At 49.7% G+C, this 18,965-nt stretch overlaps 4 protein-coding genes across 4 annotated transcripts; 3 read left to right on the top strand and 1 right to left on the bottom strand.

Annotated features, from left to right (window-relative positions):
- Positions 1-1,951: 1,951 nt before the first annotated feature.
- On the top strand, positions 1,952-4,271 carry FIESC28_02990 (uncharacterized protein; the record flags this gene model as incomplete). The annotated part of the gene is made up of 5 exons (XM_031157139.1): positions 1,952-2,091; positions 2,197-2,295; positions 2,350-2,417; positions 2,467-4,158; positions 4,213-4,271. 5 exons carry the CDS (start codon positions 1,952-1,954, stop codon positions 4,269-4,271), a joined length of 2,058 nt encoding a protein of 685 aa, XP_031018848.1.
- Positions 4,272-6,816: 2,545 nt separating this feature from the next.
- Positions 6,817-9,819, top strand: FIESC28_02989 (uncharacterized protein; the record flags this gene model as incomplete). The annotated part of the gene is made up of 1 exon (XM_031157138.1): positions 6,817-9,819. The coding sequence occupies one exon, from the start codon at positions 6,817-6,819 to the stop codon at positions 9,817-9,819; it is 3,003 nt and encodes a 1,000-aa protein (XP_031018847.1).
- A 575-nt stretch (positions 9,820-10,394) lies between these two features.
- Positions 10,395-11,668, top strand: FIESC28_02988 (uncharacterized protein; the record flags this gene model as incomplete). Its single annotated transcript, XM_031157137.1, has 2 exons — positions 10,395-10,938; positions 10,992-11,668. The coding sequence occupies 2 exons, from the start codon at positions 10,395-10,397 to the stop codon at positions 11,666-11,668; spliced, it is 1,221 nt and encodes a 406-aa protein (XP_031018846.1).
- Positions 11,669-13,657: 1,989 nt separating this feature from the next.
- Positions 13,658-15,210, bottom strand: FIESC28_02987 (uncharacterized protein; the record flags this gene model as incomplete). The annotated part of the gene is made up of 2 exons (XM_031157136.1): positions 13,658-14,087; positions 14,138-15,210. 2 exons carry the CDS (start codon positions 15,208-15,210, stop codon positions 13,658-13,660), a joined length of 1,503 nt encoding a protein of 500 aa, XP_031018845.1.
- Between the last annotated feature and the right edge of the window lie 3,755 nt (positions 15,211-18,965).

Here is an 18,965-nt window from a genome sequence, read left to right as displayed (position 1 = left end):
TTTATACGGCCCTAGTGTCTAAACAGGTAAAATATGACGAGCCGTTGAGTCAACTCCTCGATATACCCCATTATATAGAATCGCACGCCACATGGCTGAGGGGTTCCCACCAATAAGCATCAACTGAGTTGTGGTCTCGTCGACATCTAATGCAAGAACTGCTATCTATCGCCATTTGTGACATTAGTCTTTGTGATGATTGTTATTTATAGTCCTATCAAAATAATAGCTATAAAAGTTCTGTTTACTGGTGGTTGAATCATAAAACGCACTTCTACGTGTAATCAACTGACGACGCGGTAGCTTGCAAAGACAGATCGCAGCAAGAAACACTCACCCTGTCTTCATTTTTTGCACATATGGGATGCTCTTCTTGCTGCGTACAGCCTTGTACTCTCACGCATAATAACATGATTCTATATTAGAACACTCATGCATGCCGAAACTTCACCCACCCTATAGCATTTTGGTGGCTTCAATGTGCAGCTTTCAGAAGCAGAGATTGTCTAGAGCTGCGACAACAAAACTGTAGGAGATAGAGTTTCATGAGAGCTCAAATATCATGAAAAAAAAACGACAAAAAGTAGATGCCCCTACTTCTACAACCACGTCGGTCTTGTACGTCCGGCATTTGGGGAAAAGGATTTATCCAGTAGGATTAGGCAAATTTCATGAGCTCCCAATCCTAAAGTGCAGTAATTGATGAATATTTGAATCGAGAAATTGTTACAAGAAGACGAGATCCTTGATCACAGTCATGAAACGGATGTCAAAGCAGGCGACATTGAGCCTCATCAATGAATTGAGGTTGAAGTTTGTGGGGAAGCTTGTAGGATGGGTCCCGGACCGGGGACGTGCCTGCCACCTTCACATGGAAGCGATAGCGGGCAAGATCCGAGATGAACACCACCATCATGAATAAATAGATCGATCCAACAACTGCCGACAACAATCACAGATTTACTGGTCTTTCTCTAACCAACTCACAGTGAGATAACTCAATTGGTTGCTGCACAACATGAGGTCCATACCTTTGCAATGCCCCAGATAACATCCAGAGGCGAAAAACGGAGATAAATGACCGCATGCAAATTGAACCAGTTCAGGCTAAGGCAGAAAGGGTCAGATACCTGACGGAGGGTTAGCTGCTCCAGCTGTACGGAGTAGGACAAAGTTCCCCGCCCGCCACTTTCCCGACGTCAGAGGGTCCTCTCATTACGGAGCTCAGCTTAATCCCTGGGGAAACAGAAAATTGGATGTCAGCGGCTTCCCGTAAGATGAGTCAAGATTTTTTCTGATGTTAGCAATTGATGGTCAGATAAACGGTAGAATAAACGCCATTCATGGCTGTCAAAATCCAAAACTGAGTCGGTTTTTCAGTTCCTTTGGTCCAGCTAACGCCAGCTAGAGGGGAGTAGAGGCCCAGCTAGGCCGTTCTCGCAACACATCTGGCCAATCCGAAGGCTTCTACTAGTGGCGATATCGGCCATTCATCAATCCTCTAATTGGCTCGTGGGGACCGATGCTCCCCCTTCCCGGCCGTTCTGGCCTTCATCGCCCCTGCCTTGACCTGACTCTACCGCAATCCCACCTCGATTTGCTGGGGGAGTCACCTTTTATTGCGGTACCTTACCCCACAACTTGACCGGTCCCACCCCGGCCACCGGCCCTCCGATAATTGCTGAGGTGCTTTGGCTGTGATATTTTTTCCCCCGGGCTCGCCCTCGATTTCTTTGGTCTCTTTCTTAGCGGACAAACGAAACTCAAATCCCTTTTTTTCTCTTTTCGCCTCCGCGCGCCTTCACGAACAAAATTCAAGCATCTCCCCTCTAGGATTTCAATTGATCCTTTTGAGTTTCTACTGACCTTCAATTTTTAATTCTCTTGCGCGTCTTGAGCCTCCTGGCTCCTTCTCTACTGGTCTTGCCTCAACGAGCTCTTAACCTCCACAATGCTCCGAACTCGCCAGGCCGCAAAGGCCATCCGGGCCGTCGCTCACACTCGATCATTCACCACCACATCCGCCGTTGCTTCTATCCAGACTTCAAAGAAGGTTGCCAGCACTAGAAATCAGTCTACGGCTGCTGCTGCGTAAGTAGATATCCCAATTGTGGCGTTGAGAGTTGCCCCGCGTCTGTGGCATGGGTAGCGATTCGCGCGCACATTTCGAACAGCAGGATGGCTAACATGTTACAGCCCAGCACGCGATATCCCTAGCCCTGGATTCAACGTCGAGAAGAACCAGAGCAATGTCCAGCCTCTCGTCAACCCCAGAAAAAATGATATGGATGAGTCGTACGTAACCCTCCAGCCCGCATGTTCAGACATCCTCTAACCACAAACTTGCAGATTCATCGGAAAGACTGGTGGTGAAATCTTCCACGAGATGATGCTCCGACATGGCGTGAAACATATCTGTATGTCTCCCTCTTCACGTCCCTCCAAATAAGGCTAACCGAATCTTAGTTGGATACCCTGGCGGCGCCATTCTCCCCGTTTTCGATGCCATCTACAACTCAAAACACTTCGACTTCATTCTCCCCCGCCACGAGCAAGGTGCTGGCCACATGGCTGAGGGTTATGCCCGTGCTTCTGGCAAGCCCGGTGTCGTTCTTGTCACATCTGGTCCTGGTGCTACAAATGTCATTACACCTATGCAGGATGCTCTGTCAGACGGAACCCCCATGGTCGTCTTCACCGGTCAGGTCGTCACAACTGCCATTGGTAGTGACGCTTTCCAGGAGGCCGATGTCGTTGGTATCTCCCGTGCTTGCACCAAGTGGAACGTTATGGTCAAGAACGTCGCCGAACTCCCCCGACGCATCAACGAAGCTTTCGAGATCGCCACCAGCGGTCGCCCCGGTCCCGTTCTCGTCGATCTTCCCAAGGATGTCACTGCTGGTGTCCTAAGAAGGGCTATTCCCACCGATGTTGCTCTGCCTTCTCTGCCCAGCGCTGCTTCTCGTGCTGCCATGGACGTTACCAAGAAGCAGCTCGAGGGTGCTCTCCAGCGTGTTGGTAACCTCATCAACAAGGCCAAGAAGCCCATCATCTACGCCGGACAGGGTATCATTCTCTCCGAGGGCGGACCTGAGATCCTCAAGGAGCTTGCTGACAAGTCCTCTATCCCCGTTACCACTACTCTCCAGGGTCTAGGTGCTTACGACGAGCTCGACGAGAAGTCCCTGCACATGCTCGGTATGCACGGATCAGCCTACGCCAACATGGCTATGCAAGAGGCCGATCTGATCATTGCTCTCGGTGCCCGATTTGACGATCGTGTCACTCTGAGCATTGCCAAGTTCGCCCCTGGTGCCAAGGCTGCCGCTGCTGAGGGCCGTGGTGGTATCGTCCACTTCGAGATCATGCCCAAGAACATCAACAAGGTTGTCCAGGCCACTGAGGCCATCGAGGGTGATGTCGCCACCAACCTTAAGGAGCTCATGCCCTTCGTCGAGGCCAAGACCATGGAGAACCGCAAGGAGTGGTTCGGCAAGATCAACGAGTGGAAGAAGAAGTGGCCTCTGACTGACTACGAGCGTGCTGAGCGCTCAGGCATGATCAAGCCCCAGACCCTGATCGAGGAGCTCAGCAAGCTTGTCGAGGGTCGCAAGGACAAGACCTACATCGCTACCGGTGTCGGTCAACATCAGATGTGGACTGCCCAGCACTTCCGATGGAGACATCCTCGTTCCATGATCACCTCCGGTGGTCTGGGTACCATGGGTTACGGTCTTCCTGCTGCCATCGGTGCCAAGGTTGCTCAGCCTGATGCCCTTGTTATCGACATCGATGGTGATGCCTCTTTCAACATGACCCTGACCGAGCTCTCCACCGCTGCTCAGTTTAACATTGGTGTCAAGGTTATTGTCCTCAACAATGAGGAGCAGGGTATGGTTACTCAATGGCAGAACATCTTCTACGAGGATCGATACGCCCACACTCACCAGAGCAACCCCGACTTCATCAAGCTTGCCGAGGCTATGCGTATCCAGAACCGACGTGTTGACAAGCCTGATGACGTTGTTGATGCCCTGAAGTGGCTCATCAACACCGACGGCCCTGCTCTGCTGGAGGTTGTCACCGACAAGAAGGTTCCTGTCCTGCCCATGGTCCCTGTCGGTTCCGGTCTACATGAGTTCCTCGTCTTCGACGGAGGTAAGTTATTCCCCATTATATACGAGCACCAACAAATGCTAACCATCTCTACAGCTAAGGACAAGAAGCGACGTGAACTGATGAGAGAGCGTACTTGCGGTCTGCACGGCTAAGCTTGAACCCCAGCTTAACTTAACAACAACAAAAAACCGTCAACCATTCGATACCATCTATTCCCTCATGTCCCTTTTTTATTTTAACCATTTCTTGATTCCATCACTTTTCGGAGTTTTATTTATTACTGGGTTCTGCCGGCGGGCAAAAGCACCTTTTGGGGTTTATGAATGAGGATCATCACCCGGAAGACCAAAAAGTTGGGAAGGCTGGGTTACTACGGTTGGATGTAGGAGAGGGAACTCCTTCATGTGTAGGATCAATGCGCACATGATGTCGCGAGAGGCGACAAGTCACGCCAAGGGCTGGAGGCCGAGGGGCGTTTTTCCGTATACCACCACATAATGAATATTGTTGTGATGACTTTTACTTCATGTTCCAAACCTCATGCTTGAATGTCAAATTCTGAAACTTGGTCATGCTGATTCGCCCACAAAGACATCGGAAGGCTTGATCGCTGAGACCACAAAAGGGTTTGAACCAGGTTCAAATCAATCTCGTCTTTCATTTCCATTACCTGCTTAGGATAAATTTCTAGTTCACCTAGTATCAAAAACAGCTTGGTACTGTGGTCTAGTTGGTCATGACATCTCGTTAACACCGAGAAGGTCCCCGGTTCGAGCCCGGGCAGAACCTCACTTTTTGCCCTCCGGATAACAATCTTATCATCGTTGTATGCAGACCGGGGCTTGGAATTAGCCAGTAAACTTTTGTTGCCAAATCCTGAGGCCATTTCCATCTACTCAGGAGCGGTGGGATATTTTTGGCTGAAGAGTAAGAGAAGAATGAGTTCACCATTCTATGGCCAACACCCTCGAAACCTTTTTGCAAGCTTTAACACCAACTTGTCCATCTCCGAGTGTCATCGTGGACAAAAAGAGAACATTTGCTCAAGGATTTCGCAATCAACTGATGGACTTTTAGGTATATTGGTCGCAAGAGAATTGATTCCATGTAGGAGGCTTGTTCGCCTATTCAAATCGCAGCTTCTCGTAGGTAGCTTCACACACACACACATTCGTCTTCCATCTACCGCTTGGAATTGCCATAAAATATTGGGATTGCCATGAGACGTTGAGTGCTTAAACTCAGGCGCCGAAGATGTCTAGTTCTCAAGAATCTCTATCTCAAGCAGCCAGAACGTTGATCCAGAAGTCTGGTGTGCCCGGTTCGGGCAAGAGTACGTTGGCAGGACTGCGAAGACCGAGCCTCAACGATACTACCTTCGGCTACGATGCTCTCGAGCCGTCAAATCACGAGTCTGACATTTCTCTGTTCGACCAAGCGACTAAAGACGCCTCCCGACTCTAGCGGGTACTTGCTCAAGATCTGATGCAGCAGAACATCGGCAGTGTTATTATCGATACTACCTGTGACCACGCTGGAACTCTCAAACAAAGGGTACCGCTTGTAGCTAAAAGCCAATATTTCAATGCTTCTCAATACAGAGCACATGATATCAACCTACTAGACGAGCGAACATGTGCTTGGCAGCCCATGTCTAACCAAAGTTGCGCTGTCAACTAATTACATGTCGCTGCCATCGAAGGAGAGAACAGCACTTGGTGCGAAGAGGGAACTCGCGCAGCTTCTGACACACCAAGTATAAAACACATGTCGCCCTGATAATACTAGCTGTCTAACTATCGTCGACTCCATGACTCCTGCGGAAACGGTTTGTGAGCGAGTCTTGACCCAAAATTACTCCAATGGTTTGGGTCAAGTTTGAGAGAAGCATCAAGAACATATGTATCTGTCAGAATGTAAGCTCTTGTTCTCGTCGAGACATGCTTCGTCTAACAACTTCGCGCAATATGCTGTGCTGCATTCAAGGTACGGCTCATTCGCAACAGGGTATATGGCTCGGTTGAGATAGGCAATCTCTGAAGACTGAACTAAATACTAAGGCAGACCTTGAATCTCTTGGCAAAAGGAATCAAGGTACTGTCATATTAGTTCTCATGTAGCGATGCTGTCTAGTTGTCTTCATACGGCACGTCGTACGGGATGACTAATCTTGGACCCTGAAGATCTCCGGCAGGAGACCAACAACCCAAGAGAATGTCGCCTTCCCACAAAGAAGACGTCCATACTTTAATCACCGACCAAACAACATGTCAAAGAATAAATCCACCGCATTTCATTTCAACATCGTCCCATATTTCCCAACCTGAGCAAAGTCAACGCTCGCCCCCATAGGCGAATTATTCGCTTACCCAAAAAATCCACAAGGCGTTCAATAGTCTTGCAAACCAACCCAATCTAGACTCGGTTTACAAGCGAAAAAGGAAACCCCGTTGGAACTATCGATCAGCAGCTGAAAATCTATCGACGAAAAAGCACATGGCCAAGCCCGATAGAAATTTCCGACAATGTCAGGGGCAATACGGTCTTTGGCTTCGGGTAAGGCTTCGGGAGGCGGGCGCCTCTAGACAGTATATATCATGGGGTCTCTCATGTTGAGGATGGTGTGTCAGGTACTGACCTCTGCAACCGTCTTTCGCTTAGAGCCTCTTTTTGGCTTATCCATTCGTTATTTACAGGATGCGCTCTGTCTCTGCACTTCTAGCCCTGGCCGTTGCGGGTTCGTTCGAACTTGCGGCGGCAGGCAACTGCAAGCCTTCTTCTCCTCTTCAAACCGATGAGACAGCACAGTCTTCTCCGATCGCCACTGGAACCGCAACAAGATCGCTACCTTCTTCGCAAACTACCGAAGGCCCCGTAATCATCACAAATGCCGTGACTAACGGCGGCTTTGGAGGCTACGATCCTTCTGCCGATGGTGGCATCTACGCCTTCCAGGCTGGCGGCAATGCCAAACTCCTCCAAGGCCCTGGATACCCAGGCCAATCTGACGAGAGGAACTGTGTACAACTCAAGACGGGCCTTACCCGAAAGCGACAGACACCCCCCGAGAACCCTTGGATTCAACAGCAGCTTCAGGATATGGAGCCTAGTGACTACACCGTTCGCTTCTGGTACGCTATCGTACAGAACTCTGTCGCTGATACATGTCGCATCGAAGGATACTACGGTGGTGAACAGTTTGGAGCCACGCCTTACTTCCCTGTTGTCAGCGACGCGGGTGACAAGTGGTTGGAGTTTGTTGACAACATGGCTGTCACGACAAACAGCGGAATGATTCGATTTGAGCTTGTTTGTGTCAACGGGGGCTCTGCTGAGGCTTACTTTGACCAGGTCTTTGTGTCCAACAAGATCGGCGATGAGTGGGTTGATGGTATCTCGCTGTTCTTCCCTACTTCCAAGCACGCTGCCACCGTTGGCCCTGCCGAGACCAGCACTGCTCTCCCTGTTGACACTGCCGTGACTAGCAGCGATAACACCGAAACATCTGAAGCCCCTACAACTCACCCTTCGGAGGCACCTACCACCACAGACGAAGCTTCAGCAACAGCTAAGACCACCGAGGCCGCGCCTACTGCTACGACATCTTCCGCTCCTATTGATGAAGACAAAGACACTCCTTCTGGCCCCAAAGTCTGCGTCAAACTCGGAGCCGGTGCTGCTGGTCGAGGTTGCGCTAAGCGTCCATACAGCAGCAAGCAAGGATACAAGCGATTCGGCGGAAGCAAGATCACCAAAGAGCAGTGCGCCGCCCTCTGTCTCGCCGATTCCCAATGTATGAGTTTCGAGTGGCTCTACTGGGGCAGCGGCTGCTCAAACTCATGTAACCTTTTCACTGCCGAGTTAGGCGACATTCCTACCAATGGTGGTTCCGATTCCGCCTGGGCCTACGACCGAAGCTGTATCCACGAGGATGAGTGCGTCGAACAGCCAGCCGGTACCGTCTGTGTCAACGTCAACGCCGATACCCCTGCCAAGGCCTGCACCCATTTCCAAGGTGTTGCCAAGGCGTGCGCGAAGCCCTTCCTCACAGCTCCCACCAACGGACTTTGCGGTCTGACAAACGAGTGTCGAGACCTTTGCGCCAAGTACCCTTCTTGCAAATCCTACTCGGCTACCTTTGGTCGTTGCAGTCTATACGATGCTAGATCGTCTGAGGTGGCGGAACCTGCGGATGCGTACAGCTTCTTTTACGATATGGATTGTCATGCCTGTGGAGCGGGCAACGCGTACTTTGATTACATTCCCCGTGGCCAAGATCCGGCTACTATGCCTGAGTGGACATGCCCTGTTCAAGAGAAAAAGACTTCCTCGGCACTGGCCATCTCAACGACCGCTAAGCCTGCCGATGTCACTACTTCTAGTGTTGATGAAATCACCAGTGCCAGAGCTGCCCCAACTGAGAACAACAGCATGATCCCTACAACTACACCCAGCCCGACTACCACACTCCCACCTGCCACAGTCTCAGTCTGTCCCAATGGCGTCCCATCCCCCGGCTTTTGCTCCATCATCAACCCAGCCCCAGACAGAGCCCTTTGTGGGAAGCTCGGCTGGCCCCAGCTCACTGATGCCTGGGGATATAGTGTTGAAGATCGTCCTAACCAGCGTTCTATTGAAGACTGTGCTGTTCTGTGCAAGGAGGATCACGGATGCCTGGCTTTTGGCTTCGATGATAGCCAGCCAACACTCAAATGTGCGCTCATCTCGTCAGACTTGCAAGATGCCTCTATTGCTGAACAGCAATCTGGATATAATGCTATGTGGTTTGATTTGAAGTGTATGACTTGTACGATGTGTGGTGAGAAGGAAGGTACTACGCCTTCACCACCTGAGTTGGGCTGCCAGCCTCTTACAGTCAACGCTGGCTGCAGATACAAGCAAAACGGCGAGTGGCCTATCGGTAGTAATGGAAGAGGAGTCAGCGGCTATACGTGTCACTCTAACGGCAAGGTCACTCTTGGGGAGCCCTTCTCAGCAGACATCACCACCTGGCCACACCAAAAGTCCGAGATTCAGTGTACGGAGACATGCTTACAGCTTGAGAACTGTAAGTCCTCGGCTTACAACACAGACACCAAGCTTTGCGAGTTCTTCAGCACATCTCTCCTCGACGCTGGATACAGATTCCAGGATGGTAGCAAGATCTGGTATAATGACAACGCATGCTTTGACTGCTCTGGACTGTGCAAGGTGCCTCAGAAAGAGGACCCTGCCGGGACTGAGAGCATGTCTCACTTCCCTCAGCCTACCGAGGCTCCTACAACTATGAGGACCTTTACTCGTTCTGTTTTCGAAGGAGCCACCACCACTTCTGCTACCAAGACCACATCTGCGTTGGAAGAGCCGGTCGCAACGACCTCTAGCGCCCCGCAAAACGAGCCGACAACTTGCACAGTACCCTCTGCTTCTCTTAGCGACGATGTCACATGTGGTGTCCCTGGTGTGAGCAACTCCGCCCAGTCCAAGACGATGGAAGGCTATACGGCCAAGCAGGTTGGATCTCTTGAGAAATGCGCCCTTGAGTGTCTGCAGCGTACAGGGTGTGAGGGCTTCCTCTTCCGAAAGAGCACTACCCTGTGCAATGTTTTCACTGCTGGACCTGCTGGACTGGAGTTGATTTATAATCCATCATCGGGTGATAAGTTCTATGATAGGAACTGCTTCAAGTGTGTATCTTGATGAGCTTCGGAGATGAAGTCTGTCATGTCGCATTGTTGGGGCTAAGATTTACTTAATTTAATAATTTTGGACACTCCTCACTTATCAATCTTTTCGATCATGAACGTTAGACGTCGCAACCAAGCTTTGCTAATCTCCTCAAACAGGCGTTTACAGCGGAGCGCTTAATCCACCTACGAGCCAAGCTTTCATTAAACGCTCCACGTCATGTCATTCGATGATTAACGCAATAGGCCCAAGAGCATCTTGAAACACAGCCAAGAGTTATTTCCGCCCAGACGTTTCATTATTTCCACAGTTTTGCTCGAGAATATGGAGAACGTTCTTCTTGGCGCCAGCTGCGCGAAGTTGCCCAGGCGGGAATTTGCTGTCCTCCAAACATAATCCTCGGGGAATACTAGTATTATTCTTGGCTACTATACTTTAATCTTAGAGATCTTGGTTTATATATATCTTGTTCGTCTGATCTTTTGATGTTTCAGTAACTCACTCTCTTTCAACCACATTCTTTCTTGTTTTTACCTTTCGTTCTTTAACTTGTCTATCATTAAACCGGCCGTGCCGAAACCGTCATCATGAAGCGATCCGTTCTCATCTCTCTCATCCCCGCTGTGTTGGGCTGCGCCAACATCAAGTCCAACCCATGCGCCATGGCGGTCGCTGCCAACGTCGCCTCCTGCGCTGATGTGAACGATGCTTCATCTGTTCCCGAGTGGGCTGCTGGTTGCTCTATGAACAGCCTGATTAAGGAGTGCAAATGTCAGTACACCGCCGGCGGTGATGCTGAGGCTCCCGCTGCCGCTCCCGCTGCTACTACTCTTGCTACTCGCGTTGCCTCTGCTGCTCCTAAGGCTACTGCCGAGGAGCCTGCCGCGTCCGTCCCTACTGATACTGATGCTGTTGCTGGTAGCTGCAGCGCTGCCACAGTTGATGCTCTTGTTGGGTACGGTTTCGGAACCACTGGAGGTTCTGGTGCGCCTGTCGTCGTCAAGTCTTGCTCTGAGCTCAAGTCCGCTCTTGACAACGGTGGTGTCATCCACATCGATGGCATGCTTGATGGCTGTGACCTCATGAAGGTTCCTAGCGACACCACCATCCTGGGTGTTGGCTCCAACTCTGGTAAGTAAACATTACCCAAACAGAACAACACAAACTAACAGACGTTCCCTCAGGCCTCACCAACGGTGGTTTCCGCATTGTCAAGTCCAACAACGTCATCATACGTAACCTCGTTCTGCGCAACCCTCCCAAGGAGATGGACTGCATCGACATCGAGACCTCTACCTACGTCTGGATCGATCACAACGACTTCGCCACCGAAGGCATCGACGGTACCGACAAGGACTACTTCGACGGTCTCCTCGACGCCAAGCGTGCCTCTGACTTCCTCACCTTCTCCTGGAACAAGTTCGCCGACCACTGGAAGGCCTCCCTGATCGGCCACAGCGACGACAACGGTTCTCAGGATGAGGGCAAGCTCCACGTTACCTACCACCACAACTACTGGAGCAACATCAACAGCCGTGCTCCTTCCATCCGTTTTGGAACCGCCCACATCTACAGCAGCTGCTACGAGGATCTTCCTACCTCTGGAGTCAACTCTCGCATGGGCGCCAAGGTTCTGGTTGAGTCGACTGTTTTCAAGAATGTGCGACGACCTATCATTACCAACCTTGATTCGAGTGAGGATGGATTCGCTGTTGAGCGCAACAACCTTTTCGAGAACAGCGAGACTGCTATTACTCAGGAGAAGGACTTTACTCCTCCTTACGAGTACACTACTTCTTCTGCCGACTGTGTTTGTGAGCTTGTTAAGTCCAAGGCCGGTACTGGTGTTATTAGCATCTAAGCGGTTTGCGCTTACAGATCTGAAGAGATGGAAGTATGATGGATATTTACTGCGCTCGATAGACAGATATTCAGACTTACAACATAGACTTGTCCACCTCTTCAATATTTATTGCTGTGTATGCACGTATGTATGTGAAAGAACGAAGAACTGTAGTATCTGGTTCTTGGCTAGCAAGCGAGTGACTTAAACGAAGTTTACAATACATTCCATACATAAAGCATCTTTATGACCTAACGTCTCAATCTATGAATGACGATCGGTAAGTATGGCAACTAATGCAAGAACAAAGATCGATCGCCAAGATTGACACCTATGGGAGTACGATGCAACCCCTCGGCCACGTGGGAGATTGAACAGGTGCAGATCATCGGCTTCATCCGAGTCAATGCTACCATACACTACACTCGATCAGAGACGTGACTGCGAGTTGCTGGATTACTCGATCTGCTTTAGCTTTCACAACAGAACGGAGGGATAGTATGTAGTGACCATGAACAGTCTGTCTCAGTTCTCTTCAAGCGACGCGCTAGTAAAGTGTAGCTTGGCTGCTCTTGGCTGCATGTGTATTTAGGAACGTGACGCAAGATTGGGGATTTCGTTGATGGCAATGTATAGACTGTAAGAAATAGACCATAACAATGGCTCTGATACCCTGAGTATCGTATTCAATTAATGCCGTAAAACTGTTTGTAGAGTGTATAATCTTCATTGTCAATTCAATCGGCATACAATCCCGACGCCTCACCGGGAAAACTGGAGCCCACGGCGCCGACACATCGGGATCCAAGTTGGAGTATGCGGGGAGACGGAGACAAAGAAATTGGAGAAACCAGCCATCTCAATAATCGAAGTCTGTCTATACCATAAACAGACTCTTTATCTCAATATCCACTCTGAAAACCCGCCGTCTTAATCAGTCCCTTACCAATCAGAGCCTTACTCTTTCACCGGTTAAATACGTATAGACTGTCTCGTATTAGCGCTTCGTTGGTTGCAGCATTCCAATTCAAGCTTTCGGGAGATTATCCAGACGTGGAAATAGTTGAGATGCATCTCGCAGGTAGCTATCTATTCCGGTAGCCTATAACTCTTACATGCAGACCGGTTGATTACCCGGACAAGGAGTGTGTCACTCCGTTGGTAGGTGGGAAAGCCACCACGACAATTCACAAAAACGCCATACTGAAAAGATCGACATCGGAAAACGCGCCTCCGACAGTCTGGGCCTGGATAAACACAAGTAACCAACAGTGATACAAAACTGAAGTACCATGCAGTGAGAAATACGACTCTGACGGGTGGCTGCTTGAGCTGAAAGAGCAGCCCTGCAAGAACAATCCACGGACTCTCTTATCATTGTGAAGTGCAGTATGAGTCAGTAAGCATAATTACCTTCAACTTAAGCTTATGACTGGCCGTCGATCAGGAATGAACTACTGAGTGTCACTGAATAGGCTATTGCGACGTGTCTTACTCTTCCAGACAGCGGATAAGACGGCATTCATTCTTGACTGGGGTAGGCAGATCTTCATCTTTGACAATCCCTGCAGGGCCTAGACTGTCACAAAAGGTCCCTTGTTGTCTTATTTTAGCCCGTGTTTTGAGTCCTGTGCGATCCTAAATATGCAGTGCTGTGGCTTTTCTTTCCGATAGGTTAGTTGTTGGTGGAAGATGTTTTATTCGTGGCTTTTATTATGTGTTTCATCGGGGGCCAACAGTAAGCCACTTCACTGAGATCCAGTGTAAAGTAAACAGATGTCACAGTTGCAGAGAATGAACATATTGTAAGAGCTCTAAACATGAGGATTGTTGAATTGTCAAAATGTCTAACAAACTCTAGAGAAACAGAATTTTCCCAAGTAACAAGCCTTCCAATTTTGACTCCATGCTCTTTCTTAATCGTGACCTTTTTACCAAAAGAATACGCTTCATATATAAAATGCGATTGTCTTGTAAGATGTTCTGCAAGATATCGCTTCCAATAACTTAAACAGTGTATCGGAAGAAGGTGGCGTCATCGCCAGAGTTCTGCTCCAACTCCTTCTCAGCGCGGGTGTACTCATGAGGGGCCTTGTGAGTGGCATCACGACGGGCGTTCTCGCGGCGGAGGTAGATGGTCATGAAGATGCTGAGGATGCAGGACATGGTGGTTGTGGCGACGAGAGTCCAGTGGCCAGATCGGTAGTTGGGAGCATCGTCCTTGCGGTAAACGAAGCCGGAGACGGCACCACCGAGGTTACCGAAGCCAACGTGCATGGCAATACCGACACCGCGCTTGAGGGAACCTCCAATGTTGTTGCCGTTCCAGGCGACACCTTGAGGAACGTTGGGGTAGATACCACAGGTGATCATGAAAGCGGCGAAGTACTTGGCACCGTGGGAGTCGACAGTAGCGAGGATGATGAAACCGATGATGCTACATAATGTTAGTGAATTGTATCCTAAATAAGAGTGAGGTCAACTTACGCGACAATGCAGAAACCAATCATGTAGATACCACGCTGGCCGTGCCTGTCAGCAGCGAAACCACCACCGATGGTGAAGAGACAGGCAACAACGTAGGGAGGGACAGTCATGAGCTGAGCAACCTCGTTGGTGTAGCCAAGAGACTTGACAATGGTGGGCAGGAAGATGGAGATGGAGTAGAGAGGAGTGTAGATGCCGATGGTGATGATCATGTGCACCCAGATCTTCCAGTCCTTGAGAGCATCCTTGGCGAATTTGATGTCGAAAGCATCAGAAAGGACAGAGCGATCCTCCTCAAGACGTCGGAGGACCTCTTTGCGCTCAGAGTCATTGAGGAACTTGGCAGTGTCGGGGTAGTCGTGCATGACAAAGAAAGCCATGACAGCAAAGACGAAGGTGAGAAGACCCTCAATAATGAAGATCCAAGCCCAACCATCAAGACCACCAACACCATCCATTTCCATGACACCACGGGCGAAGAGACCGCCAAAGGCACCAGCGGCAGTAGCGGCAGAGAAGAAGATAGCCATGCGAAGACCGCACTCGTGGCGCTTGTACCAAAGGGTAATGTAGTAAGTAATACCAGGGAACAGACCACCCTCAGCAAGACCCAGAGCCATACGCGAAGCAAGGAAGCCGCCAAAGTTGTGAGTGATACCCATAAGGGTAGTGCAGATAGCCCAAGCAACCATGATGGAAGGAATCCAGATAGAAGGACGGAAGCGCTTCATGGCCATGTTGGAGGGGATCTCAGCGGCGACGTAGAAGGGGAAGAAGACAGCGACGGCGATGTTGTAGTCCCACTTGCCCGTCATACCCAGAGCCTCTTCGAGGCCGGCGAGCTTTGCATTGCCAATGTTTGTTCGGTCGAGGAATGAGAGGAGGTAGAGGAGAGCTAGGAAGGGGAGGAGCTTGACATCCATCTTGCGCAGGAGACGCTTGGTGGCGGGCTCGTCAAAAACTTCCTGGGAGGCATCTTCGTGGAAAGAGACGGCCTTTTCATAGTCGACCTTTTCGGTGGAGGAGTTGTCTGTCTGGTGGGTTGCCACCTTGTTCTCGCTGTTGTGAAGCATTGTGGTGGGCAATGAGAGGGAGGAAGTAATAAGAGAGAGACAGAGATGTCCTCAAGGGAAAGAGTATAGGAGAGGAGGAGACGAAGGCTTCTGATCTGAAGAAGGGACCTGGGGGGAAAACCTGGGGAAGGGTCAGGACTTTATAGTGATAGACAGAGTACCTAATAAGAATATAATGAATCCTGTCCCCATGTCTTTCCCCAGACCCCAAGCAAAGACTATACGCTATACCATTTTATCCAGACCAAGCCCTTTTCGCAAAGCCTCCGTAGTGGTTGTCCGCTTTCCGAACGAATGGCAAGGATCAGATTACAGTAGAGTATCAGTGTCAAGAGAGGAAGAGGGAATGGCCTCCAACTGAACAAGGGTGGTTGTACTTGCAAAGCATCTCCACTCACACCCATTCTTACCCCATGTCTCCATATTACAAGCTAGTGGACTGGACTATTTACCCCATGCTTCTTGTCTCTAGACTCTCTCTATTGTTCCCCCGCCCTTGACGATGGCGACGAGACCGGACTCTAATCGCCGACCCCCAAAGACACCCTTTTACTTTTTGCCAAGGCAAGATCCACACTTGTCCAGGCCTTTGTATCGTTGCCTCTTTTCCTCTCTGTCTCTGCCAGGGTTGGAGTTGTTGGTTCAGTAGCACAAACATAATTCTGGCGCTGCTAATTTTGTTTCACCGTACGAGGATCAAGATCAATTCTCTGTTGGTGGGAAACCACTCTGCCGATCTTGTACCAATAGAGAAAGTACCCAAGAGATTTCCAAGCTGTCAGCCAAGCTCGACAAAAAGCTTGATACGGGAGGGTATCCTTGTTATCCTTGGCTGTTGGGGTTGCCAAGTCGGTACTGGTCTAGTGGATAATATACGCTGTGCCGCCAACAATATTCATGGTCATTGCTGCATTTGAATGGACCGCGTGGCTTCGGCTTTGCCATTGTCGTTCACTATCTCACAATCGTCGATCTTGTTCGAGCACTGTGTCTCGTGGGCGATCTCCATTACAGTAACAGTAACAGGTACAGTGTAGCCTACATCGATAGCAATCACAGTGAAATGAATGCCCTGAAGCCGTGCGCCCTCCAAAAGTCAGGCTGAGGCCAGCATCACGCGTAAGAATGCGAATTTGCCGTCTATCCCGAGAGGCGCCTCGTGAATGGGTGGTTGCGTGCGACACATGGCATCGCACCCTCTACAATCAGCACTGAAATCTGCAACCAAGATAATGTTTGCCGTGAAATTTCGTAAGATGCAATAGTAAGATACGTCAAGGTCTAGATTCAATGCGTCGTGTAATTAAATCCCAGGGACGAGGTTCCATCCGCCGCCAAGTCGGGACTGCCCAAGAAGCCGTGCCCAGACAAACATACATTTCCCCAAATTTCCAAGCAATACCAGACCCTAGATCTACGATAGGAGATGTCAGATTCATCAGGGGAAATAAGTCAAGTCCAAGAGCCTCATGTTCATGAAGGGGGCTTGCCTCCAACGGCTTCGGCTATCGTGACAGCCGTAGCTCAAGTCGGATCAATGGAAGACAACCCTTTTCGACTTAGTCTCTTGTTATGGTTAAGTTTAGAGATGGACTTGGGGACGCCACGCACATGGCAAAAGAGAGGGGAAGAGAACTAAAAGATAGCGTCGGGGGTAAAAAGGCAAAAGGATTGTGAATGTTATTGTCATGGTGGTGGTTGGGTAGAGTAATCTGTGTCTAATCCTAGACCATGCGGGGTCTCCAAACTTGGACTGATTACCGCGCCTGCATGTCTCTTTTACAAGGGGGTCTTTAGTGGTCCGCCACTGCCACTGTTTTTAGTTGGTGGTGCTTCCATTTTTCTCCATCGACCGGTCGACTCCCGAAGTAATGGCCCCATCTAATAAGGACAAAATCTGGGGAAACGGAAGATGAAGGGACTGTAGATGTTAGATTCCGGGGAAACAAGCAAGATTGATTCTGGGGAAGCCTGTTGAAAATACGGGGTGCATTTTGGCAGTTCGGTTTGTGTCCGTTTTGACACTTAGAGTGATGGCTTCAATGAATGGTGTTATTGGAGGCATCCAAGGCATCTGTACCCAATTGACTCCTCCTCCGCACGTCCGGTGCATTAGTCGTCTATACCCTCGGCTAAAGCAACATTCTCCAAGTACTCTTCTCTCCTCTCCTCTTACCGCCTAATCGTCTCCCCCAAACTTGGAGAAGAGACCCGACTCCAAAAGGTACAGTACACTAACAAGATGGGAGGGCTGCACCACTAACGGGGACGTCGTATCCCGGCCAAGATACAGTTTGTTGAGCAGGGCAGTCAAGACAACCTCTTCTAATCACATGGCAGTTCCTCATTCTAGAAGTTAAGCTTGATAGCGGTATCCACTGATCTCCGACGCCGGTGTTTACTAAAGACCGGTAGATATTTCGGATGATGATGACGACTCCTTCTGTCTCTGCTGTAGTGCTAAATGAGGCCATATTTTGAGTGAATGGTCTGAGGATGAGTCAAGTACCGACAGAATCAGAGTTTTCATTACCATCTCATATGGATCTCTGTATGTCTCATCTCAATCTCACCCCTTTGGTATTGTCCCGTCCACTACTCCGCACTCTTTACTTACCCCAGGCAACAGAAGCAATAGTCTAGCAGTCTAGGTAGTAAAACCGGGAAATAAACTCCTCTAAACACAACTAATTGACTTTACTGACTCTTAGTCCATGAATCTCCTCTTTTACGCCCCCATAAATCCTCCATCTCGGCCACAGCCGCCCCCAATGACACCATGATTTGTGAACACCATCACCTTAGCGCTAACCTATCAGCACTTGTAATGCCCTGAAGCGATGCTCCCAAAACCACGTTTTCCCTCAGATCATCACCTTTTCATTCCGCCTTTTTGCCTCCCACTATTGGATCGTTCCGCACATTGTAAAATGGATGTCCCTCTCTATGCATGCAAATGTCTTTTTAGAGAACTTGGCAGACTTCTGCTCGTCATCGGGTAGCCGGATGGCGTTTCATTCTGAATGTCACTGCCAGTAGAACGCTTTGTTGAGATGTAACCCTCCATTTTGACTCTTTGCAGCTGTAAGATCTTATTGTTTATCAATGCGCTCTTCGTCAGCGCATATCTACGGCCACGTGGAATCTGCAGATAAGCAAGGTGAAGATTGCCATCCGGTTGGGTCTGCATCGTAAGCTCTAATCCGTTTCCATCTGCTGCTGTGCTTCCCCGTAGAAGTCCCATCGAACGATGGCAGGGTGTCGTATCTTGAAGCAGACTCCAACGCCAACGCTTGGCTCTCCGAGTTATCCGCATGGCTTCTACCTGCAGTACCAAGACTGCGGGGACTTGACCGGGCACCGGAGAGTTTCTAGACATAGATCGGTGTCTTGGCCGTTAGTTAACTCTCTTGCGTTTAGAGTATCGCTAGTAAAAAAAACGGCACGCCCGATAGACGTCGGGCCACACCATTTCGGTCTTCAATGTCCAGACTCTCTACCCCACGTTTGATGAACTGGCTTACCCCAGGTTCAGGTCTGGGATCATGGCTGCCTTAACTTAGCGCAGCGGCTAAACTTGACCTTTTGTTTGGAGTTGAGATGTTAGTGTACACGCGACCAACATCTTCAAACTTGGAGAAGCTGGCTTGGCTCGGAGTTGCTCGGCTCGCGATACTGTCTTTGACAACACCAACTTCTACAACAATGATTTATCACTCGGTGAAGCTCCGAGCAAGAGTGAAAATGATCCCAGT

This window comes from Fusarium coffeatum, assembly GCF_003316985.1.
Source record: "Fusarium coffeatum strain FIESC_28 chromosome Unknown BRIP53273_contig_63, whole genome shotgun sequence".
NCBI classification, from domain to species: domain Eukaryota; kingdom Fungi; phylum Ascomycota; class Sordariomycetes; order Hypocreales; family Nectriaceae; genus Fusarium; species Fusarium coffeatum.
Note: the sequence above shows the minus strand (reverse complement) of the source record. Positions and strands in the feature narration are given on the sequence as shown.